The sequence below is a fragment of the Phyllostomus hastatus genome, unplaced genomic scaffold, assembly GCF_019186645.2.
Source record: "Phyllostomus hastatus isolate PE091 unplaced genomic scaffold, TTU_PhHast_1.1 phas_contig_40, whole genome shotgun sequence".
NCBI classification, from domain to species: domain Eukaryota; kingdom Metazoa; phylum Chordata; class Mammalia; order Chiroptera; family Phyllostomidae; genus Phyllostomus; species Phyllostomus hastatus.
The window spans coordinates 94,453,208-94,479,836 of record NW_025333872.1 but is presented as its reverse complement, the minus strand read 5'-3'; the positions used below and the strand labels follow the sequence as shown (position 1 = coordinate 94,479,836).

The 26,629-nt window shown below is 53.6% G+C and overlaps 1 protein-coding gene across 3 annotated transcripts in view; it reads right to left on the bottom strand.

Moving 5' to 3' along the window:
• TULP4 (TUB like protein 4) overlaps positions 1 to 26,629 on the bottom strand; it is a 179,702-nt gene that overhangs the window by 4,572 nt on the left and 148,501 nt on the right. For all 3 annotated transcript variants that reach the window (XM_045842813.1, XM_045842811.1, XM_045842812.1), the window contains exons 7-14: positions 25,105 to 25,239; positions 21,105 to 21,271; positions 17,261 to 17,485; positions 16,017 to 16,251; positions 9,690 to 9,834; positions 5,296 to 5,440; positions 4,266 to 4,359; positions 2,687 to 2,830 (exon numbers count right to left, since the gene is read on the bottom strand). In XM_045842813.1, the coding sequence (XP_045698769.1) occupies positions 2,687 to 2,830; positions 4,266 to 4,359; positions 5,296 to 5,440; positions 9,690 to 9,834; positions 16,017 to 16,251; positions 17,261 to 17,485; positions 21,105 to 21,271; positions 25,105 to 25,239 (1,290 nt within the window). The remainder of the gene's footprint in view (positions 1 to 2,686; positions 2,831 to 4,265; positions 4,360 to 5,295; positions 5,441 to 9,689; positions 9,835 to 16,016; positions 16,252 to 17,260; positions 17,486 to 21,104; positions 21,272 to 25,104; positions 25,240 to 26,629) is intronic.

The window sequence follows — 26,629 nt, the reverse complement described above, 5'->3', positions numbered from 1 at the left end:
CTGGAAGGGAGAGAGACAAGCTGCTTATTACAAAGTCGTGCCACGGAACCGGGTCTGAGTAAGAAACACCTCTCAACTCATCCGGTCTTTGGCACGCAAAGTGACATTGCTATCGACGGAGACGCCTTTGCTTGGGGGGAGCTGGACTGTCACACAAGTTACACAGGGCTCCTCCGGTGTTCCCGAGAGGGCACCCACGCAACTAACTGGTGGGTCCCGCAGGGCAGCCTGCCGGCGGCCCCTCGGCTAAGGGTACTGTCAGGGCTTTCCAGCGAACACACTCGAGCCTTCTCGGTTTGGTGCCGTGTGCTCACGTGCACCGTGGCAGACGCTTGACTGTCTAAACACGGTTTTCACTCCTGGTGCTCCAGGTAGGTTTATCCACGGTAACGGACTGGTCGCTGCAGGACGGGACTGCAGCGGACCGCATACCTCTGTCTGATAACCCTATGTAAATTAAGTTCCTATAAATAGAACCACGTGAAATGGAGCGAAGAAACCAATGAAAAGAATCCTCATTAGCAAATCTGAAGATTAGGGGAAAGCTATTTCCTAGTTGATCTGTTCTCAGCATTGCAAACGGTATGCAAGGTGAAGCCACGCTGAACGAAACCCTGTGGACACATTTTGTCTGCTGCGTGTGGCAGGACCCCGGCACGCACTTGAGCCATGACCTGCACGCTCTGGTGAGTGCTCAGAGCCCCTGTTCTGCACCGCCCTGTCTACCGTGACCACGGAGCAACTTGCTCGCCTGGGCCTCCCCGAGGACTGTGTGGCAACCGGCACTAAGCAGGAAGCAGGATTTAACAGAGTAATTATAAAGGCTGGATGACCTTTCACTGGAACTACAGAACGAGGCCAACTGGTTCATCAAAAGCTGAGCCCACCCTCGGGGCCTGCAAGAGATGCCCCCCTCCACCCCAGTCCACTGGTGAGACGCGCTCCCGCCTGGCCGCCCGGGTCTGGGCCCTGTCTCAAGTTCTCTAGCGTCCCCGTCCAGACCCCTCTTCCCGGAGTTCTCTCCCCAGGAGGGTAGGCATCATCCCTGCTGAAGGACAGTCTCTGCGCTGTATGGCCAGCATTAAGTGTAAGTCCTGAGACAAAGTGTCGCCTCCTGTCCCTGGGACCACAGACAAGAACAGCAGAGCATCAGAGAGCAGGGTGGGCTTGCAGGGGACCACGTAAGAGAGACCTCCACATCCAAGGTGCCGAAACAGCAGGGGCCCAGCCAGAAAGCTCAGGTGGGCAGGGCTCGGCCCCGCTGCGGGTTTCTGTGGTTGCAAGCCTGTCACATTAGGACTGCGGTAGTCCAGAACACGGGTTCCACCTAGGATGGCTGCTGTCAGGAAGCACAGGGCAGATCGCCTGACAGGCAATGATCTGTCCAATGAGAGAAGGGCTGAGAGGAGGGAAGCCGCTTCCCCAGGCTCAGAGCCTAAACGGTGTGCGTGTCCCTCCCTGTCCCATGCAAGGCCCACGGGTCCTCAGACGAAGGAGAAGGCAGGGCTCCCCTGGCTCAGAAGCCAGGGCCCCTCAGAGCCGGGCCGGGGTGAGAGCAGAGGGGTCTCTCCAGCATTTGTAACACTGAAGGCGGACTTCCTTGAGAACAGCTACACACAAGTAACTGGCAGACCAATTACAAATCATTCTAATCTGTTCATCAAAATAGGGCCCCCCTCTAGAAATCACTACAGATATTCGAAAATTTTGTAACCTGGGATTTTAAAAACATGTGCCCAATTTTACCTTTAACTCAGACCAGGCTTCTACACACTGAGACATGTACTCCACGCTGGGAGGTGTCTCAATGCACAGGTGTTCGGCCCGGAGACACTGGGCTCCGTGGGAAGCACGGGATCATTCAAGTGACGCCCTGTCCTGAGCAGGGACTACAGGACGAGGGCTAGCCCAGGGCCAACGAGGCTGGGCGCGGTTCTGATGCCATCGGGTCCTGGCAGCCCCCGACATCTCTGTGCCTGCACGCGGCTAGGACTGCCGTGCAGGCGGAACAGAGGGTGCGAGTGGTCTGTGAACGTCAGGCACGCGGCCACCTCGGTCCATGCTCTGGTCGCTTCCCTCTTCCCCCAGCGACTGATGGCACCTGACCCTTCTCCGGTGTCGTGCCACCACATCCAGCAGCCTCACTGAGAGAGAAGTCACGCCTTCCCCACACAGAGGCAGCAGGCGCAGGCTGCCACACTATCATCCCGTTGGAGGTTGTCCAGGAGAGGAGACCACCACCCGCTGACCTGAGGGCTGGGCCCGGGCAGCTAGAGGCTCCCCACCCCGGAACCCGGGACGTGCCTCCTCTTTGCCCTTCCCGCTCCTAGAAGCTACTGTAAGGATACAGCCTTGGGACAGAAACGTGTGGCTTTGGGACTGTCCGGGTGGTGTACGTGACCGATCCCAGGTAGGGGCTCCACGCACCCTTCCCAGATTCTGGCTGCGGGGGCAGAAACCTACCAGTCTCACAGCCGCCCGAATGCGCCCCGTCAGTCCCGTGCTCACTGAGGCCGCCGCCGCCGCCTGCCCGTCTGCAGTGGCCTGCCTCTTTGGTCTCTCCCTGCCCTTTTCAGACTTTCTCTTGGGAAGCTCCCAAAGAGGCTGTGAAGCACCAACCACTCTGTCCCGTCACCACCCACTAGGAGGAGGCTCCCGACAAACCAGGGAACGGGTGCAAACACACCTGGTAAGTCATCTTCATCTTCGCTGAACACATTCGGGTTGAAGACAGGCAAGTTCACGAAGTCCATGGAAACCTTCCGAACCTCTGGGAGATAAATGGTCATCTGCCGTGGCTGGAGGTGCAGGAGGCTGGTTTTGTAGATCACTGGCGGGAGGAGGGGCACAGTCAGCGGAGACAGGAGGACCCCAGCGGGAGCAAGGAGCGGCGGTTTCCCTGCCTGGAGAGCACTGGCGTGCACAGGCAGGGTCGGGCTGGGAGACGCTCTCCACCTCTCCCTGTGCGGGCCCGGCCACCCCAGCCCCGGTCTGGGTTCAGGGGCACCGAATTCTCAGTCTAGCCCAGCCACCTGGCCAAGGGTTTGTCTGTTGAACCACGCACTCGAAATGTCAACAAACCTATACAGTCTTTTTTGTAATGAGCTGGGACATGACAGATATGTTTAAAAAAAAAAAACCACACCTCATTTGTCAACCAGAAGGACAATCTAGTGAAAACAGTTGTGGTAACCAGACTGCCGGCTCAGGGCGATCTGGGGCCACCCCGGAGCTGCTGGGGGGCGGCTAGGAGCGAAGGGGTGACGCGGTCGGGCGGGAATGAAACGCTGCCTTTATTCAGGACTGGGGGCTCCACAGCCTCACTTTCAGTTTCGTGCTCAGTACAGAGGTTTATGGGGAACTCCCCCATGACCTAGATTCCCTTGAGTGACAGGGATATTTAAGAAAAAAAAAAACAAAAAAAAAACCCAGGTTGCAACTAAAATATTTGGAGGAGACAAAATAAGTTAAAAAATAATGAATGTGAATTTACGTTTCACAGGAGGTTAAAATCAGGATGAAGCTGCCTGTCAGTTTTTATGCTCAATACGTTTTCCTGTGAGCTATGCAGAAGTTCCCCTGTTACTGCTGCCAGTTTTACTGCTCCCTTGAGATCAGCCACGTTCTCTCTCCAGAGCTGCCGCCGCCCCCCCGCCCCCGCCCGTGCAGCAGGCCTGCTCTTCCGGAGTCCCGCATGCGGCTGGCGCCATGAGTGTGAATTTTGGCTTTAAAATTCTGGATGGTTTCATATAGCTTAAGAGCTAATGTATTAAAATGCTATTCTCTGTCATTCGTATTAACCAACAGAAATAAAATAAAAAAATCTCAGGAGAGCCCTGCCCAGTGCGGCTCAGCCAGGATCTTCTCATAGGCCAGTGCTTTCTTCAGGAATTTCTTTTAACTCAAGAATCTAAGGACACTGGTACCAAAATCTGCCGACAGTGAAAGGCCAGAAATCAAAATAGCTAGAAACCTCCAAGAACTCTGATAGAGATTTTGGCTATTTCTGTCATGTTTTTATAAGTTGGGGATGATATTTTTAAAAAATGAAAGCATTACTGGCAAAAAAAAAAACCCAATTTGAGTCATTATTCTACTTTTTGTTGAAGTCACAGTGGCTGGAGTCCAAGTTTGGAGGTCAGACGCATGTTAATCTTTTGATGTCAAGGAGCTCACTTCCTACTCTAGGCCCCCAAAGGTTGCAACTGTTTTCTCAGTCTGAGTTTCCACCGGGACAGCAGACAAAGAGCCGGATGTGGTCTCACCTGCACCAAGGTTGGTCGGCAGGAAAGGAGCCAGGCCCACGATCTTAAATTTGGTTCCCCAGATATTAGACGTAACCTGAGCAAGATAGTTGTGCTGTGGGAGGAAAAAAAGGAAAGAAACATCACTATTTCCGTATTTCCTACTAAATAAACACTTCCTGCCTAAAAAACCACAGGCGTTCACAGGCGGAAACGCACATTCCCCTACTTTGCTCCATCCCTCTGAACCCCAGAAGCGAACTGCAGCACGCCAGGCACCCGCTTTTACATGGAGGCCGCAACGGGTTTGGGCCCCTTCACTGTTACCTCTCCGTTCCCAGAGCCCCCGGACTGCAGAGGGCCTCTGGCTCTGGGTCCATTTTTACCCTTGACGTTTCTCCGGAAGCACCAGCTACACTGACACCATCCTGAAACCACCCACTTGTCTGTTTCCGCAGTCAGTGACGTCAAAAGAATGTGAACAGCTATCACCGTGCCCAGCCATGCCTGCACGTGTGTGTGCAAGGGGTGCAAGGGCGATCACGAAGCTGAACGAAACACAGCTCCCCAAAGACCCCGTGCCCTGATGGGGAAGATGAGGCGGGTAAGTGTTCGCATGCAAGGAAGTCACTGAGAAATGAGAGGCTTCGGAGTGACTGTGGCTGAGCCAGGGAAGGTCGCCTTCCCGGAGGAGGAGGTGGAGCTAGGTCTGGAAGCATGGGGGCTTCCAGGGACTCGGGCAGAGCAAAGGCATGAAGGCGAAAAGAGGCAGGGGTGGCTACGCCACAGGAGGGTGGGAGGCGAGACACAGGAGGTTGCAAGCATGTCTGTGGGGTGTGGAACAGAGGTTAACGGTGCTGCCCGGAGGCAGGGGTGGTGAGGAGGACAAATAGGCTCCAGTTACCTACACCAGGGCCTGGAGCCACGGGGACAGGCACAGAGAGGGGGCAGCCAGGGCCCGGCCACCCCCGAGCACGCACTGGGGAGGGGAAGCAGCACCGTGGCACGTCAGTGCGCGCGGCCAGCCCAGACCCCAGACCCCAGACCCCACCTGAGCGATGTCCTCAAAGGGGAACTCTCTTCGTGTGAGGCCGGGGGAGCTGACGGAGGGCTTGCGAATGGGCAGCCGCGGGGACCTGGACATCTCCTGGGCGGCCCGGGACAGCTTGGGGGACTTCCGGGCTTCGATGTTGATCCTGTGGGGACGAGGCGGGGCGTCAGGCGCCCTCAGCGGGCAAGGCACTCCCGGCACACCCCCCTTCCTCTCAATGCCAGGAGTCACCCACGGGTGTCGCGTTCTTAGGAGCCAGGCCCCTCAATTTAACCAAGCCCCTCCCGCCTGCTGTTGCTGTATAAACAGGAGAAAGGAAGGACATACATGTATACTGAATAACACTTTAAAATACACACAGTGAGATCAGACAAGTGATTCATTTGTATGGAGCCTCAGAGAAGGAACTCTCTCTCACTCTCTACCGACTTGTAATAAGGAACTGGCAGGCGGGAAGAGTCCCTTCTCACCTTACAGCCACAGTGACTTTGTAATCCTAGTGCACTTGGATTTCAACAGACTCACTTAGAATTTCATGCCTGCAATATTTAAATCGAGTCGGTTCTGCTGCTTTTTGATCCTTTGCTCTGTGGTCCTCAGTTCCTTTGTTTGTAACATGGGGGCATATGTACTTATTACCAATCTAATCCGAAGACAGTGTTATAAAAATGAACATGGTAAGGTCAGTGACCTTCTACGAAAGAAAGGCATTAAGCCCACAACACTGCTGGGCCTGATAAGGCACCTGGCATGCCCGCAGGAGCGCAGGCCGGGGACCGAGCTGGTTAAAGCTCTGTGTGAGGAGGGTAGCCCGCCCGCTGCCCGAGGGGGCTCAACGCAGGGGAGGACAGAAGGGAGGAGGACTCATTACGGGGACAGCAGCACCCAGAAACCTTAAAAGGGCATTCTCGAGAGAAGGATTTAGTTGCTTAGTGTGTTACATGTCCTCTCTGCTTAAGTACTGATAACAGGAAAAGGTGGAACACTGCAGAGCGTAGGAACATTCAGTTTCATTTGCAATTTTAACAAACTTAGAACAAAGATGAAAAAGTACATTAATTAGATCGCTGTAGCCACTGGACAGCTACATGGGAAAGAACGAACATTTACCTCTAACTCCCGCTATTCACAAACATTAACCTGAGATCTAAGCGTGAGAGCTAAAACTATAAAGCTTCTAGAATGCCTCACGACCTCACAGTAGACACAGATTTCCTAAATAAGGCACAAAAAGCACTAACCAGAACAGAAGAAATTCTTGTACGTTTTAGACTAAAGGGTAGTAGTGTATGCCTGACAAAGGAGTCACAGCTGGAATAAAGAATCTTACACCTCAGTACAGGCAGAACTACTCTGTAACAAATGGGCCAAAGACTTCAACAGACACCGCAGAAGAGAAGATGCCCAAATGGCCAATGAAGATATAAAAAGCTTCTTGGCATCATCAGTCACTAGCGATATTAGGATTAAACTACAATGAGACACCACTGCACACCCACTAAAATGGGTCACGTTACTTTTTAGAAGTGACCACTGCAGGTGAGCGTGCGAGCAGCCGGCACTCTTGCGTACTGCTGGTGGGGATTCACAAGCGCTTGGCACAAGCCCTTGTTGCACAGGCACTTGTTGCACAGGCACGTGGGAACACTGGCAGTTTCCGCTAAAGGTAAGTACGTGCCTACCCCATGCCCTGCAGCTTCCCCTTCTGAGTACATGTCTGAGATGAACGTTTGCACATGCCTACAGAAAGTCACGTATAAGGAGGTACACAATGGTTCCATTCATCACAGCCCAAAGCTGTAAACAACCGAATATCCATGAACTGGAAAACAGCATAAACAAACTGTAGTATATTCACTACACAGGAATTTCGTAGCACAGAAAAGGGAAAACTACTGATAGACACAACAGCATGAGTAAACCTCAAAATCATTACACTGAGAAAAAAAAGAGTATATATTGTTTGGCTCCATGTATGTGAAGATCAAGAGGAAGCAAAACTAGTCCATGGTGACAGAAGTTAGAACAGTGATTAATCCAGAGAGCAGGTATCAGGAGTTCTGGCCAAGATGGAGGCGTAGGCAGATACGCTTTGCTTCCTCACACAACCAAAAGAAGGATAAAAACCAATTTAAAAACAAAAAATAACCAGAACTGCCAGAAAATGGAACTGTACTTGGAAGTCTGACAACCAAGAAGTTAAAGATGAAACACTCAGCTAGACTGCGCCACAACACAGTGATGTGGACCGCCCCGCCCTGGCGAATACCCAAGGCTCCGCCTCTTGCAACGTAACAGGTGCGCCAAGACAAAGAAATATGGCCCGAACGAAAGAACAGATCAAAACTCCAGAAAAAGAACTAAGTGATGAGGAGATGGCCAACCTATCAGATGCAGGGTTCAAAACATTGCTAATCAGGATGCTCACAGAAATGGTTGACTATGGTCACAAAATAAAGGAAGAAATGAAGGCTATACAAAGTGAAATATAGAAAAATATACAAGGAACCAACAGTGAAGGGAAGGAAACCAGGACTCAAATCATTGATTTGGACCAGAAGGGAGAAATAAACATCGAACCAGAACAGAATGAAGAAAAAAGAATTCAAAAAAAATGAAGAGAGGCTGAGCAACCTCTGAGACAATTTTAAATGCTCCAACATCTGAAACACAGAGCTGCCAGAAGGAGAAGAGGAAGAGCAAGAAACTGATAACTTATCTGAACAAATAATGAAGGAAAAGTTCCCCAATCTGGCGAAGGAACTAGACATGCAAATCCAGGATTTTCAGAGAGTACCGAAGAAGTTGGACCCCAGAAGAAACACACCACGACACATCATAATTAAGCTACCCAAGACTAAAGATAGGGGAGAATCTTAAAAGCAGCAAGAAAAAAGGAAAGAGTTACCTACAAAGGAGTTCCCATCAGACTGTCAGCTGATTTCTCAAAAGAAACCTTACAAGCAAGAAGAGGCTGGAAAGAAGTATTCAAAGTCATGAAAGGCAAGGACCTACATCCAAGATGACTCTCTCCAGCAAAGCTATCATTTAGAATGGGAGGGCAGATGAAGTGCTTCCCAGATAAGGTCAGGTTAAAGGAGTTCATCATCACCAAGCCCTTATTATATGAAATGTTAAAGGGACTTATCTAAGAAACTGAAGACAATCAAAAACTATGAACAGTAAAATGACAACAAACTCACAACTATCAACAACTGAACCTAAAAAACAAACAAAAACAAAAACTAAGCAACTAGAACAGGAAGGAATCACAGACATGGAGATCACACGGAGGGTTATCAGTGGGGAGGGGGAGGGGGAGAATGAGGGGACAAGGTACAGGGAATAACAAGCATAATTGGTAGGCACAAAACAGACAGGGGGAGGTTAAGAATAGTATGGGAAATGAAAAGCCTGAGAACTTACATGTACGACCCATGGACATGAACTAAGGTGGTGTGTGGGGGGACCAGGAAATGGTAGAGGAAGGGGGAGTGCAGGGAGAAGGGGGAGAAGGGGGAGAAAAAAATGAATAAATCAATAATCAATAATCAATAAAATATACTTAAAAAAAATAGGGACCGGGTATCAGATGGGAGGGCACAGGAACCGTCTAGGACGATGGAATGCTAACTTCAGCTGGGTGCTGAGTACACTGCCTCACCGAGTGAATTCTGTGTCTAGATAATCCGGACAGCTGTGTACCTGTGGGCCAGCTGTACTTGCACCTTGCACAGCATCACGGGATTTAGAGCTAGAAGGGGTCTTAGTGAAGGTCTGGTCCGTCATGAGCTTCTATAGACAAGGACATGGTCTACTTCAGGCTTTGCCCATGCACATGGCCCACGGTGGGCCGGGGGGGAGTGGAAGGCAGGGGGCGGAGCCAGGATGAGAAAGGCGATGCTCCTCACCTGGGACACCACAGCCCTTCCACGTACTCTGAGCTCTTCCCCATTCCTTAAAACAAACCTTTACAGGGGCCTAAAGTTTTCTTTGGTTTACTATTTTTTCCCCTAATTACAGCATTAATTGGCATTGAATTTGGCGTTCTCTCTAACACATTACTTACACTGTAAAACCTTTTTCTAATTTTTCTCAAACTGGAAGAAAAATTAAGTAAGGCAGGGAGCTCTGGCCATCCCATGCCACCCGCCATCAGAGCTGACCCCTAGAGAAATGCTGGACTTTAGTGGACTTCCTACGGGGTGTCTTTCCCGGCCTGAAGAACTGAGAAAGGAGAGCCGTGACCCTGTGGGCCGGCCTTCCAGACGGAAGGCAGGGGCGCGGTCCCGTGGCCCCCCCGTGTGGGTTCCGAGAGGATCCTGCTGCAGGCACCGCACAGGCGCACCCCCGGGGACAGAGAAAAGAGGCCAACACCCGAGAAGCGAGATTACCGTGGGAGTTTGGGCGACTTGCTCGCTTGGGAGATTTTCGGAGACTTCTTGGCGGCCCAGTCATCGCTCAGCTCGACGTCGCTGGAGTCCGAGCAGTTGCAGCTGTCGGCCACGGCAGACATCAGGCTGCTCCCGTAGAGTTCATCTGGTGAGACACCAACCAGCAGGTTTAAGGGAAGGGGCGCCAGACCCTAACAATGACCATTACTAGAAGCCACGGGGCAGAATGTCTCTATAGGCCACCACTTCAAGTCTGGAGAGTGAAATGGAAAGGAGTAAAGCATTGTTTTCCTCTGACATTTTAATGCTATTATTACATTTTCTAAGCAAAAGAAATTACCTCTACACTTACCAAAATGGGCATGGCATTTTAATGCCCTGGCATGTACAAAATAGGTGGGCACTTTACTGTGCCAACAGCTGAAACCAGGACGGCTTCCCGGTCATCTCCATGACACACCGGGCATCACAGGCTTGCGGGCCACCCAGGACCTGAGTGAGGGGCTCCCTGAGTCACTGACTGCTCGAAGAACGTGCTTCTGACCTGGGACCTGGGGAGGCCCTTGCCGGCTCCGGGCCTGCTCCGGACCAGAGACCTGCCAGAGCCGCGTCCGTCCGGCTTGCAGCACGGTCTGCTGAGCTGCCCCACCATTGGGCCTGCTATCCCACGATGGGGCTGCCGCAGTGGCTATAAGGGAAGGTCTGTGCGGTAGGACTTTCAGGGTGGCCTGGGTTCCGCTGCGAGTGCCCGCACAGGAGACACTCAAGCTAACTCTGCGAACTGGACATCAGGAGGAGGGGGAGAGGCCCCACGGCAGAAGGCAATGCACCCCAGGGTGGAGCCATCACAAAGCTGCTACGCAGGTGAAGGTGATACCTGACAGCAGGCTCGAAAAATCCCTTCTCCTTTGCTCCCTTCCTCCCCCCCAGCCCCCACATCCCTTCACTACCCAAACCCCTGCTCTGCCCTGCCCTGCCCTTCCCCCCAGGTCTGCCCTCACTGAATGCACCTCATTCTTCAAAAATCACTCTGTTCTGCTGACTAAAGCCTCATTCCCTCAAGGGTCCAAGGACCTTACCACACAATAAAAAAGACAAATCATTCGATCACAGTGAAATAATTCACAGGGGGGTGAATTTACTGGTCAAAAGGTCCGACTGCATTTGAAAGGATGAGTTTGTTCATCCGAACGGATCTCGACGTTGCTGGACACACGGAGGTGACGCCTGTGCACAGGGGCCTCTCTGAGGCCCCCGGAGGCAGGCAGAGCGGCAGCCCCTGTTACAGCGCTCACGGACGCAGAAGGCGCACGTCCGGTCTCCGGCAGGCGACGGCGGAGTGCCTCTGAGCTCGTTCGCATGCCCTGCGCAGCGCTGACCTTAGTTAATCTAGAATCACTGCCTCAGAGGAGGCTTGGCTACAATGCAGACATAGAGCTGAGGCCACAGAAGGCCTCCCTATGTCCATGGACACAGAGCCAGTTTGCTGACGCCCTGAGGAAATTTAGTGGGGCGTCAGGCACCTCCTCCCTGACCTCTTCGCCAACGCCACAAACGCTGTATGCCACACCACTGCTTTTTTCCATTACTCGTGTCGCAGGCTCTTCGAGCTGCTAGCACATACTGGATAACTTATCAACGACAACACTTACTTTGTACGGCTCTGGAGGCCGAAGCCTGAGATCAGGGTGCCAGCACGGTCGGGTTCTAGCCACGGCCCTCTCTGGGTTGCAGGCTGCTGACTTCTCGCTGGGTCCTCACAAGGCAGAAGGGGCTGCGTCCCTCTGAAGCCCCTCTTGTAAGGCACTAGCCTCACGCTCTAGTACCCGACCTCCGAATATGGTCACGTTGGGCGTTAGGGTTTCTGCATATGAACGTGAATGGGGGGAGGACGGAACTCTCACCACTGATTTCTGGTCTGTGTCCCCAACTAGTGTGTGAACTCCCCGGGGAAGGGGCTGCTTGTCCTGCCTTCTGCTGGAACCACAGAAATGAAAACGACTCCAGGGACCCGATAAACACTTCCTGACGGAGACATGTGGTCCGCGCTCTGCTGCCTGGCTGCATCCCGCACCGACCACGGCAGAATTCTGGGCAGTGGGGGTGGGCGCCGGTGACTGCGAATGCTCCCGGGGGTGCCCGTGAGCAGGCAAGGCTGAGGACCACTCCTCAGGAGCCCGGTGAGGACCTCCCCCCCAGACGGACTTACAGGGGATACACGAGCAAAGACAGCTGCTCTCCGTGCACAGGCCCTGAGCCGTGCTTGCCTGCCACCTGTCACCAACACAGCCAGAAATTCAGTGCACCCAGCAGAGCCACAGGCTGGGGGACCGGGGCTGGCGCCCAAATGTGCCTCTTGGTTCTACAGACGCAATGTCGTCAACTTATTGTGGCAATTCTGGCACAAACATCCAACTTGGACAAAAATGTAAGTTGGCATTACTGTTTGAGAACCCAAGTTTGCATTCCACTATGTGGGGCTCCACACCCCAATTCTGTCAGTTTTCAAGAATATGCATCTTTCATCTGGGTCGGACTGAAGGCTTTCCAAAACATGCGACCTGAATCAAATGTAGTATCAGAATTTCAAAACGTCTTTAAACACAGCTTTAACTACTTTAAAGTATTTCAAGTTCTGTCCCGTAACAAAACACATGTCAGGTGGTTCGATGACGGTGTGGGAGGCCGGGAGCCCGGGACCCAGGTGTCGCAGGGTCAGGTCCTGGAGGGGGCGCCCTCCCTGCCTGCACACGGCAGCCTTCACGCTGTGCCCTCACATGTGCTTCCTCCGTGCGTGGGCGCACACCGAGATCGCTCCTCCTTTTCCTACAAGGCCGGCAACCCTACTGCACAGGGGCCCCATGCTGCAGGTTCATTTACTCTGAATCACTCCCTAAAAGCCACACCTCCAAACGCAGTCGCGTTGAGGGTGAGAACTTCAACATTCGAAGCTGGAAGGACACAGTTCTGTCCACAGAACTGTGGACATCGCCCCTACTTCCCTCTCAAATCCAGCACTCCTAGCAGCCCTCCCCCATCTCCCCTACATGGACAGGTGAGAACTTTCCAGATCTTCCAATTCTAGTTCCTTTTCTTAACAATTCCTCCTTCGATTTGTCCCTTGCCTTTCTCATCTTACTGTAAGCAGTCAGGAGGAACCAAGCTACTCCTTCAGAGCTACTTGGAAATCCCCTCAGTTAAGAATCAAGTTCCACTGGCTTGTGAGTTTTACCTTCCACAAAACCCCAGGACACAGTGCAGCCAAGCTCTCTGCCGCTTGGATCATCGCTCTCCCCCGTTCTCCAGGAACAGTTTCCCCTTTCTGTCTCCGACTTCACCAGAAGCTTCCCTAGCGACCCGTTTTCCAGCATGTACCGGAAAACTCTTCATTCCAGCCTCCTCTGCCCACGACCCGGTTCCAAAGCTGCTATCACATCTTTAGGTGTTTGCTACAGCAGCACCCTACTTCTCAATAAGGAAATCTATGAGTTGGGGTTCCCAGAGAAACAGAACCAATAGGAGATAAATGTCACACCCACATCCACAGACAGACAGACAGACAGACAGACAGCGAGAGAATGTGGAAGTGGCTCATGAGACGATGGAGGCTGGTCGGGGGCCAGCAGGGCCGGCTCCAGGCTCACAGACTGCGCCCCGCTGCTCTGAGCTCACACGGCCTTTCTGTGATGCGTGCGTGTGGGGAGAGGGGGCTCCCTCCCTCTTCCTTTTCCTGTAAGGCCCCCAACCCTACTGGATTAGCACCCACCCTTGTGACCTCCTTTAACCTTAACTACCCCCTGAAAACCCCATCTCCAAACAGAGTCACCCTGGGTTGGGGATTCACCACGGCGATTCTGGGGCGGGGTGCGGGGGGGTGGGATGGGGCACAGTTGAGTCGATGGCAAGCTCTGACACAAGGTTCCTTTTGAAAATTTGTGGATTTTTGCCAACAAATGTATTGGGATTCAGGTTGCCTATGATAAAAACAGACGCCGGTGGTTTGGAGGAGCACATCTGTTAAGTCACTTGGGGGACGCTGACAACAGTGGAACCCACACGCCAGAGCATGTGTCACCCGGGGGCCCCTTCAGTCGCAGACCTCGAGGCCCCACCCCAGCCCTGCTGGGGGGAGGGACATGAGGGGCAGGCCTGGGGCCCCCAGGTGACCTGCGGGGAGGTGGGGGAACGACGACACGGAGGCCCGACTCAAGCAGCTTCTCCCGATGAGAAGTTCCCGGCTTCCGAGCGTCTGGAGTCCTCCTTATCCTGCCCTGAACCCGTCTCCATGCACCCTTCTCACTTGGCAATTAGTCATATTCCGCCTTGCGACATGCCTTCTATTTCTGTCCTGAGGTATTTAAATCTTGACTTTTTTATTCCATTTCCCGAGTGCTAAGCTGTCTTATCACCCAGGGGGGATTATAACTGCCTGAGAGCAGACACCTGGCACTTCTTCCTGACACGGGAGACTCGAGGACCCTGCACAAACCAGCACCTAATACACGGTGTTGATTTACTCTGCTTTACACCGATTCCACTGTTTTAATTACAAAAATAAAACACCTCTCCCCGAAGGACCGTGGGCAGTGAAGGCAGGGTGTGTTTGCAGTGAGCTGAGAGAGGGACACTGAGGAGGCGGCGCTGTGGCGGGGGGGGGGCAGGCCATGCCCCCGTCCTGGCTTCGGCGCCCTCCGGCACACCCGCCTGCTTCTCCTGCCCTGTTTTTAGTGGGGCGCATGCCCCATGGGGACCGGAGCAAGCTCTTCACATTGGTTTCCTCCAGCACTTCACGTGAGAGCAGGTTTCACGAAACTGGACACACGGGAGGAACCTCAGGGGCAGTGACGTGGGGTGAGAAGACGTGCTGTGGTTCGCTGCCTTCCACACACCCTTCCCCTCCTGTGGTCACTTCCAACCACTGGCCCTCCTGCACCATTGATGGACTCCAATTATCAATGAACCCTCCTCCCCCACCCCCTAAACCACGTTTTCCTCCTGAGTTCGCATCCACTGCCCTCCTGGGTTTCTCACTTTGCTTCCTTCCTTCTCAGCCTCCTCTGCCCTCTTTTCCGCCTGCCTCCCTACCAGTCCTACTTCTTCTCCTCGGCCTCCCTGTTCTGGGTACGAGTTCATCACATGACTCAAAAGACAAAAAACAAGAACAAAAACAAAAAACCCAACCCAATTAAATACTGGAGTGGGCAAGGGACCCACGGCACCGTGACACCAGGATAACCCTGGTCGTAACACACGTCACGGTGCCTTCAGAGACATAACGGGGGGCCCAGGCCAGTCTCCTGGGAAGGAGAACGAACGGGAGTCGAGGTGTGGGAAGGACCACTGTGAAGCCAATGCAAACAGACCTAATCTAACTCACGTTATTTCAAGGTCAGGCCCTTGCCAGGCACTGGGGGCACAGAGGTGACTCGGTTCCCTCCCTCCAGGACCTCCAGGACCCTAATCCAGGATTCGGGGGCAGACAGAGCCCCAGAAAGACCACTGTGTGCTTCCCAGGACCCCAGCAGCTCAGCTGGCAGGGGAGAGGCACGGAGGACGATGCCGTTCAGCCTGCTGTTGGGGCGGGCGCAATTCCACAGGGGGAAGCGCGATGTCTGAACTGGCGGGCACTGATGATGGGCACCCAGGCCTCAACAGTCGCCGGCTGAGGCCACCGGGCGGGCACAGTCGGAACAAACGGAAAGGACCAGGTCCCTCCCTCTGGAGGCTCACGAAGCAGAGCTGCGGAGACATGGGCGCAGGGAGCACCTGGGCGCCTGAGCGAGGACGCTCAGGTGGAGCAGAGGGCTCTAGAAGGAAGGGCTCATGACTCATGCACGGGCTTTACAAAGGAGCCAGGAATTTCCCTTGGGGATCAGCTAGAAAGCAGTCCACAGCCTGAGGGGCAGAAGCAGGACTGTAACAGCAGGACTGAGGAGCAGGCTGCAGGTTTGGGAGTTTTGACTCTGTCGTTCGCTGGGGGTAGGGGATGGGGACCGCCTCTCGGTGAGGTGCAGGCCGTCTGCACAGCACACCCAGGCTGCCAGGGAGCCCTGCCCCTGGAGGAGGAAGCTGTCACCCTGGAGCCCTGCGCCCGCTCCCCCTTCGCAGACAGCCCCAGCCCCGGGCTAGCCTCCCGGGGTGCTAGCCTCCCGGGGCCATTAAAAGCCCCACCGAACAGGACGTTTCGAACAGGACGTTGGAAACGGAGTGTCCCTGAGTGTTCCACCGGTGCACACAGGCTCACTTCCCAAAACCGGGCATCCCCGTGTCGTGGGTTACCGGGAACCACACCTGACAAGCAGGTCGTCGGGCGGTGAGGGGGCCCACCTGCTTTGCTATCCGTCCGGGGGTCCATGATGACAAACTCTGGCCGCAGCTTGCTGATGCGCCGCCCCTTGAGGATAGGCACAAGCCCACCCAGGTACTCCAGGTAGAGGGTGTAGCATGGGCCGCCCACCTCCGGGTCGTCCTCCGTGCGCTTCATGGTGCAGTGCAGACGCTCGTTGCCGGCCGAAGGGTAGCTGACGAAGTCTCGCATGTTGTTGGGGTCTGGGATCGGGGGCTGGAAGCAGAACAGGTTAGACAAGAGAGAGCGCGGGCTCACCTCTCACTCTAACAGAGCACTGCCTGGTAGCCCGACTAGGGGTGGTGAACGGTGCATTAAATAGTAATTTGCAACCCTGGGTGGACGTCAGAATAACGTGGGAGCTCTAAAAAAAAAAAAACACACCTGAGCCAAGATCCCAACTCTGGAATCTCTGGCAGTTGGGCCTTGGCATTTTTTGCTGTAAAAAACTCCCCGGGTAATTTTAATGTGCAGCCAATTTGGGAATTACTGGCGCAGAAGCAAGATTGCAAAGCAACTTGGAAAAAAAAAAAAAAGATCACAGAGAGATTCTAAAACTCTGATGTTCTAGGAAAAAAGTAATCAGCAAGTCAATCTACTACTTAGAAGCAGAGGCGGAACACAAGGAAAGGAATGCGGAGCAGAAGCCAAGGTTAAGGGAAACCCACAGCTGAACAGCCCCTGGCAGGTACATGCTATCGGGAGCGGTTTTCGAGTTACGATCAGCATGCGGATGGCCGGCAGCGAGTGCTGGGCGGGGGCTGCTGCTCCTCAGCACGGCGGCGAGGGTGGCAGGCCCTAAAGCCAGACCGGGGTTCAGTCCTGCCCGTTCCCCCACACAGCTATGGAGACAGTCGCCCAACTTCTAGAAACATGTTTCTCGCTTTTTCGAGTGGGAACAGCAGCGGCCCCACCTGCCGGGAGTTCAGGGCTGAGTAACACAGACTGACCATCAGCAGGACACAGCACTCGAGCCCAGGGGCTGCCGTGGCCACGACACAGCCAGTGCCCATCTCACGAGGGGGGACCCTGTGGACACGCTGAAGACGATGCCCACGTGGCAGAGCCCTGCAGGGCCACACACCTCCTCCATCCACCCAGCCCCTCTTGCCAAGGGGAGACATGCCTGTGCTCCTGCTCTGGGGTTATCAGCCACCTTCCCGCAAAGCTGGGGAGGAGGAGGGGGAGGGGGGCAGCAGGGGGAAGGGAGGGGGGGAGGCCCTACCTTGATAGTGGGGATGAAGGCAGTGGAGAGGTAGGAGCAGAGGCGGGGGGGCAGAGCCAGCTTGCTGACATCTTTGTCTTCTCGCAGGGCGCTGGCAATGGCCTGCTGGCACAACAGCTGCAGGCTGGACACCCGGTGCTCCACGCGCACCACGTACAGGGCCGGTCCCGACGCCATCAGCAGCCTGGAGTCCCGGTGGCCCCAGCAGATGGAGATGATGGGGCGCTGCCGGAGAGTGAAGGGAGACCTCATGTAGGCTTTTGCTCTTAAAAGCGAAGAAAGATCATGCGTGCTTGTCTCAAGCAAGATAAAGTGACCTAGTAGTTTTCAAGATATTGGTTTTAACAAGTGTAAGAGAGAATGCTTAATACTGTACTATGAAAATTCATTACTTTCACTGACAAGTGGTTAGATCCTAAGTACAGAGTATTGGAATAGTCTTACAAAGTTCTTTTACATGTATCATCTCATTTAAGTCGGTGCCACAAAACGTAACACAGCTCCGTGTAACAACACTTCTACCAGAAGTCAGCTTGGGGCGCGGTAGTCCACATTGCGTACTAAAGCCGTGATTAACTAGATCTCCCAATCACTGGTGGCGGCTCCCCTGGCTTGGGCTGGTGGTGAGGAGGTGGACCAGATGGCCCTTCCCTTTTGTCCCGACAGGGAGCATTTGAGAGTCAAATCAACACTGGGTTTGGGGCAGAAGCTGCGTGACCTGGGGGCTGTTACGTGATCCCTGCAGGTCTACGGTGTCATGAGTCAGTGGGAGCTGTGCACAGGAAAGGAGAGGAGAGATGCCCAAGTGCCCCTGGCATCGAACCCACGCACGTCAAGTCCCCGTTACTCTGTGCCATCGCGGAGCTGACGGGGCGGAGAGAAAGCGGAGAGCTACCTGGGAGGGGACGGGGAGGGGGACACATTCCCTGTGACGGCCCCTCCAGGGGAGTGCGGCCATCACTTGCTCTGCAAAGTCAGGCTGACATACAAGTGTACGTGTAGAAACGGCTTGTACCCAAAACCTCGAAGCTCAGGGGAGCCATGCAAGTGCGATCAGCCTGGGAAGAAAGAAGGAAGCGAAGGGCCGTGATGGAGAGGCAGTGAGAGAATTTGTTCCTTCCGATCCAGACAGATGCAGTTCTGGTTTAATGAGGTCTTGAGGGGTTTCAAAGATCAGAAGCGGGGATGGCAGCTCTTTTACATGAATGACAGATAGGGCCAGAATTTTCACAGCATCTTAGTGACAAACATCACGATAAAAGGAACACGTGAAGATATTTGCTTATAATAGCCCCCGGGGTCAGCTCATCCTGGTTTCAACTTCAAAGCAAACTGCCGGGCTGAGGACAACTCAGCTCCCATTTCCAGCAGAGAGGGGCTGGCAGCCGCTGCGGGGGGCAGCCGAAGCCCCTGGAGGAGGACCCTGGAGCCTGGGGCTCAAGTCTGGGGCTTCCAGAGTACTTTCAGGATGCGCCTCTGTACAAGAGGGTCCAGCACAGAGGGAAGACCCCACAGCGAGGCCTGTTGATTCAGAGCAAGACTACTCCCTGCTGCAAATAGTGCAGACAACATAAAAAAAAAGTGTAAACAATTTTCTTTGGTGTCATCAACCCCTGTGAGTGCAGACCAGGACAGAGGTTCCATTAGTACCAAAATCATGATCAATCTTAAAGGCATACGACCTCCCCCAATCCCCATCCCGTGCCTCCTAAGACGTTTACAGCCTAGAGCTCAAGTTAATGAAGAACAGTTTCCAACAAGCACCACCTCCCGGGTGGGAACTGGCTACAGAAACACCTGACGCTTCCTCCTCCAACTCCCCATCACTTTGAGTCCCCCCACCTGCCGTGCCAGCCGTTACAGGGCAGGGACCACACACGTCCACCCTCGAGTCCCCTCTGTCCTGCTAGTCCTGCTTTCAGGGGTAACCACCTCTGTGATGTGACTACAGGTTTTGGGAGGGTCTTATATGGAACTGTCACTATGAGACGTATGTATCTCTTACATCTTTGTACAAAGGAACTTGAACCAGGTATATAGACCTTCAACCTGGATAAAAAACCCAGTTACATTTATGTGTATTGTCACTACCTATCGTAACAAAAGTAACGATTGTGTCTTAAAAACTTACTGCATTCCGATAGCACCTTCAGTTACATTAGCTCCTCTTACTGCCCCCAGAGGCAGCGTGAGCGAGCACACAGCCAGGCAAACACACATGACGCCCCACAAAGACTTAAGCTGCCAGTCAAAGCAGTGAGCCCAGACTCCCTTCTCAGGCTCTCCTTAATCCCTTCGGCCAGGCTGTTTTCCTCAGAAGCAAACCAAACCGCACGTCTGCAGCAAAGGCAAACGGCCCAGAGGGCACAGAGGCTGCACGAACAGCAAACGGGCAAGCACAGGAATGATGCATGAGGGCAGAGAAGAGCTCACAGGTCACGGGGGCCCACGAGTGGGGAGAAAGTAGCCAAGCGGCACTCTCAGCTGCGCACGCAACAGCATGGGGCACACGGGGAGGGCGAGGCAGGGCTGCGCCACCCCAGACCGGGCACAGCGTCGCGGAGGCAGACACGGTTCTTCCCGAGGAGGAGGAGTGGCAGCACTTGAGAGGACCGAGGGCTGGGACCAGCAGAAAAGAGCTGAGACCCTTCAGCCCGGTGCAGTGAGTCCTACGGGGCCTCAAAGGAGAAACTCTCGCTTGCAGCACGGTCACCAGGGAACGCTGCTCCCACGAGCAGGACACGGACACCAGTGGAGCACTCTGGGGCAGAGCATCCACTTGCTTGCCCGAGCCAGGGGCAGTTCACTCCAGCACGGGGCGGGAGAGCTGCTCATTATATACACATACATAAACAAAACGGCGTGTCATTTCAGCCTCAAAGAGGAGGGAGATTCTGACGTGCGCTGTAAGGCGGGTGGGCCTTGAGGACACTGCGCTCAGTGACACAGGGCCGTCACGGAGGGGCAGGCACGGTGTGGCTCCAGTTCTGTGAGGCACGTGGAGTGAGCCAAATTCGTAGAAACAGAACGGCACCAAGTTTCGGTTCTGCCCGGCAAAAAAGTTCCAGATTGGTTACACCACAGTTGAATACGCTCAACATGACTAAACCGTACACTTGGAAATGGTTAAGGTGGTAAATTTTATGTGATGTATATTTTACTAAAATTTTAAACAAAGATATATTTCAATAATTAACACTCGCATCTAATTACAAAATACCCCTATCTGGTGCACCGGCCTCTCGGATGGGCTGGGTTAGGTTGGGACACAGGTCCCCTGTTTGTTCTCATCCCCAGCACTGCCACCTCACGCGCGGCCCTGTCTCCAGCACACGCCACCGAGAATGCACCGTAACCGGCCCAGACCAGAAACGAGCTGGTCTGAGGATCTCTGGAACACACACACAGATAGAAAGGGGCCCACCTGTGCACGCTTTCTTAAAGACCTTTAAGCTTTTAAACACAGTTAACAATAATAACTTAGCTGAAATACAGAAGTACATTACTGACATAACAAGCATAAAATCAGGGCGAATACATGAAGATTCAGCTTTTACTTTGGCACATTTCGGATTTCTACTTCAGACTGATGATAAACACCAGGTCACTCTGCTTACTGTCCACTCATTTGACTCGACATTGAAAGAAAATATTTTGGTTAAAAGGCAAAAATGTCTTTCTTCCTGTTTTTCCTGCGCCATACCCCATAATTTAGCTCAAGCCAACACAGGATTGAAATCTGCCAGGGACAGTTACGGCGAGTGTAAGCACCTCGTGAGTGTGCAGGGAGGCTGCGGGCCGCTAACCCGGGGCAGCGCGGCGCGTGCCCTGCGCGCGTCCTTACTTGCACGAGGGTGTCCAGCGTGAAGATGTGCTCCCCGCGGACGTTGTAGAACTTGACCATGGCGCTCTTCAGGAGAGGGCCGTTGGGAAGGTCCCCGAGCTGGGTTTGCCACTCCATGCCAGCGACGGCCAGGAGGTCTCCCTGCGTGCACCACTGGGCCACCACCTCTGAAATCACAAAGAAGAAACGGTTGGCCTGAAGGCTGGGACCCTCTCTGAACACTCACCTACGCAGTTTGAAAACAGAGGTGCTGAGCAAATGTAGCGGCGGTTTTCCCCTTCCCCCTGCTGCAGACACGAGCTACCCATTTCTCTGAAGACAACAGAGACTCTGTTAAGAACAGACGTTTACGACTTAGACAGAAACTGCAGTCCCCCCGACACATAGCCACGTCAGGCGAAGGTCACCTATGGCAGAGCCGGCACGCTAACGATCTATCTCTAAGCCAGTGTTTCCACAACAGCACTTGCAGAAGTCGGGGAGAGCAGGGGAGAGAATAAACCCCCGACTGTAAGTCCTACGTGCTCCGCCCGCCGCTGCGCCCCCGTTCCCGGAGATGACCCAAAGGCGTTAAAAATGCCAGAAGCAGAACATAAACCCAGAGCGAAGCCTGACTTTGTCCTCATCTGATTTCTGTGCGCCGCCGGGCAGATTATAGGGAGGAGAAGGATGTATCTGCCCACGAAGGCTCCCGACTGTTCCTCAACAGCTGCTGATGTCATGGGGCTTAGAAAAAAAGACAGACACGTCTGTCGGGTGGCAGTGGGTCAGAGGAATGTCCACGCTGCGGACGCGAGGCCCTCCCCTACCTCTCAGTGCCTACAACAGACGGCTCTTACATGGTTTGCCTGATCCCAGTGTGAGCCAGTTACTTGTTCTCGCTGGTGAAACGAGCCGTTGGTACTCTAACATTTACAGTCTAGTTTCTCTTCCTCGACACCTTAAGACCACGCGTGGCGTACACAGAGTTCCCCGAAGTCTGGAACGCGGGTGCCCATTCTGCAGAGTCTGGACGGGGACGTCCGTGACAGCTGGGTCTAGGATTCGACAGCTCCTAGCATGTCGCATGCCCCCAGGGGGCAGCGGGCAAGGTGAACCTAGTCCAGGAGGACCCTGGGAGAAGAAGGGGGGGTCCATTTGGTAACAGTATATTATGCCCCCCCCCCATGGGTCTGTTCTGTAACACTGGGCAACTGTAAACAAAGCCAACCTGGCTGTGCAGACCCGTGTGCCCCGCCCCAGCGGCTGAGCGGCCCCGTGACACACGGAGGCCCACGGGCTGCACGGAGCCTCCACGGGCCGCACGGAGGCCCCACGGGCAGCGGGGCCGGACACCCCCATCAGGCCAAGATGTCTGCGCTTCTCTGTGCGGCTGTGAAAACTCCCGCCCCCTCTGGAAAACGGCGGCCGAGAGAGGGGCGAAGGCTCTGTGGGGCTGACAAACACAGCACACGCTGGCCCTGACTGGTTGGGATTTGGACACTCCCACAGCGTGCGGGATTTGGGGGGAAGATTTAAACAGGTGGGTGTGCAGGAGCTCACTCTCTTCCTCGTCCCTGGTTAGGGTGGGGCATGGAAGGTTCAAGGACCCCTCGGGCACACAGATGCATGGGCCAGGAAAGTTCTCAGGCACCAGGGGTGCGAGCAGCCTTGCACGCTGGGGCCCAGTGGACTGAGCCCCTGGCAGGACCAGCTGCACGGACTGGGCAGGGCACCCTGGTGCCAGGAGAGAGAGAGAAGCTAGGAGAGGCGAAGGTGATGCTGGAACCCACAGGTACGCACCCAGAGCAGGAGAACCTGAAAGCTGGAGAGACGGGCACCCATTTGTGCAGCCACCTGGGGGCTCCAAAAAGGACAGATAATCATGACGGGGAACTTCTGGGCACAGGTGTGGATTTCTGTCTTTCTGGGAACAAGGGGATTTCTGTGTCTTGAAGAAGAAGTTGGCTTGGAGCAAAGATGCTCCCAGCCATGCTCCCCCCTAACTGGGTACACTAGTAATAAAACCCTTTTCCTCCCCCACCAATCCTGGTGCTGTGCTTGTACCCGGCGGCAGGTGGCCAGACCCCAGGCTGCTCGTTCACACACGTGCGCACACACACACACACACGTGCGCACACTCACACACACCATGAAGGCGGAGTTGGATAGGTGGCAAGGGAAAGGGCTGGTCATGGGGACCATGGGCTATGGGGCGTTCTAAGTTCCTTTGCACATGACATAATTATGGTGTTGGTGATAAACTAAAGAATATCGTAAGTACCGTTCTTCACTGGGAGTTCTCTGATAATTTTGAGACAGTGACAGAGAAAGACTAAGTGGATAATAAGATAGGCATTAGAATAAAACTGGAGTCAAAACATTTCACATTTGTGGGGGCTACTTGGGGTCATCTTCCCAAATCACATGCTCCGGATCCTTTGCTGCAAATTTGATGGGAATGTGTTGAAAATGCTGCTCCAATACAATCTAGTCTGATAAAGAGAGAAAAAAAAATACATTCAAGGAATAAAAAATAAAGTTTTCATATGTAGGCAAGTTAGTAAAAAAAAAAAATCAGAAGAATCTGCCCTGTAAAGAATAAAAGGAAATGAAGTGGTAACTGTGTTCTTTTTAGACCTGAACTGTGTTCTTTTTAGACCTGATCGGATTTAGTAGAGAACAAAGTCCAGTATTTCAGGCTAGGGGCTGGTTCTGATTAAATGAATAAACTCGGTTAAAAGTTTTGAAAACAGAATTTTGAAGGAAAAATAGAGCTTAAATTACCAAATATATGGGAGAATTTAATTCATAATGACCACCCCTGCATTTGAGTTCCAAAAAATACAGAAGCATTCAGGAGACGCCCAAGAAATTGGAGCTCACCATCATCACACACAAAAAACACTCAGCTCCTAACAGCTCATGCGCGGTATAAAGAAAGACTTCTTACCCGGTTCCTGTTCCTAAGGGGTCTATAGGCTCAACAATTTCTACACTTAGAGATTTGAAACAGCAAAATGGGATGCCCACAGATGGAGTATAACTTGCTTCTACAAATACTCTCTAGTTTAAAAACACAATGACTAAGTAGCTAGGAGCAGGGGGATGTACTGGCAAGGAGGATGCATTCCAGCCCATCGATGGCTAGGTATACAGACTTAATTTTCTGTTTCCCTGTGGTTCCGGAACAGCTCAGCCAGGATGCAGCGGCACTCGGTCATGACTCTGGTCTGACGGCCAGCTCTGCAGGACAGCAGCAGGTTAAACTAAACCTCCTGGTGTGCCCCCACCTCCCACTCAGATTACAGTCGGTCCCTACAACATCAAGGACTACAGGAGGCCCAGGGATTTCTATTTCCATGACACCATTCAACCCTGGAAAGAGAATTATTTTTTTAAAAAACTCATCAAGGCCACACAACCAGCAGCACTCTCAAACTGGAAAATTCAGACCACTCTACATGCCTGTGGACGCTGCTTTTCCCTGAGGTAACAGCATTTCACAATGGCTGCCGGGAAGGTGTCAGCATTTGACTGCTGACCTTCACGTCAATGACCTTCAGTGGGGTAACTGCGAACCTCCGCAAGTCTGCCAAGGTAACCTGACTGCGCCACAATCGGTCCCTTAATAAGCCTTCACATCACAAGGGCTTCTGTGTAAATGTGTCTCATGCTCTGTCTGCTGCCTCAAGAACAGCAGGTGCTGCTGTCCAATCCTCTGCAGACACAGTGTCAGCCAGAGGCAGACACACCACACACCACGGAGGGGACCACTCCTGTCGCAGTGGGAGAAGGGGCGGGGAGATGGAGGCTGACGGTCAGCACCCCCTCCTCTCGGCAAGACCAGGGAGCGACCTGTCAGATGAGGAGAGCAGTGAAAGGAAAGGGCCTTCACCAACAGACCTCCTTGGGTCCGGAAGAGGCCACTGCAGGGGACAAGAGTCCGCAAGCACTGGGTGTGTGACGCCCAGCCTGGAAGGCTGGCCCTGGGGACCGGGGTCGTGTGCAGCCCCTGTACCTTTCAGTCCTGAGTGGATGACGGCAGGAGACAAGTCGTCGTAGTTGTTCATCAAGCTGATGTCCCCCGAGGTGAAGCTGACGGTGAGCAGAGGTTTGATGTTCTGCACCGGGATCGGATATGCGGCTGGGCCATCTGCGGGACAAAGGTGCCGAGGAGAAAAGGGACAATGAGCACACAACCGAAATCCGGGGCCCCACAGCCGCAATCTCTGGAGGGTCTGGGAAACTGCCTGACGGTGTAGCTCGGACACTGGACCGGGATGCGACCAAATAAAGCACCAGTGTGCACCCCTTCCGACTTCGCAGTCCACAGAGGGGCTCACCAAAGAACCCTGGGATGCGTGGTGGCGAAATGCGTGAAGAGTGTATTGACTTGGGTGCTAATGTGTTATGTGTCTCTCATGATGGGTACATGTAACATCTGAATGTCCTACAACATACAGAGTGGGGCTAAAGCATGTTTACAGTTGTCCGCATGAAAAATTACATAGTAATTAATAAATAATACAAGAATGAACTCAGTTTCGTAAACGTACTTTTAGGTTTAGACCGTAAACCAACTTCTGTCCTACCTTGCAGGAGAATGGTGGGGAGAGGGATGAAAGTGTTTTACAATCCTGGTCCCCACTCGGCAGGTGCTGATGAGGGGTGACTTCTAAAGACTCCCCCAAACCAGCCCCTCCCGGGACGAACCTGCCTCACGGTCACAGGCAAGGGCAAGCGCCGTCCAGCGTGTGCCTTAGACCACGAAGGGCACTGAGCAGGCAGCGTGAGCGCAGCTGTCCGGGCTGAGGGCATAAATCCTGCAACAGCGCAGCTACTTCCAACTGGGCAGTTGTCCCTTCCACGTTTCATAACATGATTTTGTTTTGTAAAAAAAAAAAAAAGAGGCAGTGCAGGGAATGGACACTGAGGAAGAGCCAGGCCCCGGGCAGGCTAGTTCTGGGTGCTGCCACTCGTTGGTGATGGCCACACCAACAGTGAGCCTTCCACTGGGTGCGCCCCACATTTACGGGTAAAACACTGCACGGGGTGAAGGAGGCTCCAGTCCCACACCATCTCCACCACGTCTGAAACCATCTTCCATCACTGGTCTAAACACGTACAAACTCGGATGCCAACTAGTCTGGTTTAATACCGCTGTGAGGCTTGTGGGGGGTGGAGGTGAGGGGGTGAGAGGTAGGTTCTTCTGAACTGAGAGAGGGCCGGGCTTCTGCCTGAAACAAAGCACAGACATCTGGCCAACGTGCTGGCCTTCACGACGGGCAGAAGTAACAATAATCCTCCTCTCTCACACTAAAGCTCCGGGCTTTGACGGCATGGGGGATGTGGAACCCCACGTTCCAAGTCAGCATGAGAGCACAGCATGGTTCATCCCCACCTCTTCATTCTCACCACGCCCCAGGGACACAGAAAAGGCCGTCGAGTCTCATTTTCTAGCTGGCAAAACCCAAGCCAACGGCATCTCATCATGCGGACCGGCGTAGGTGAGAAAGGGTGGCGGAGAGAAGACAGTCAAACCG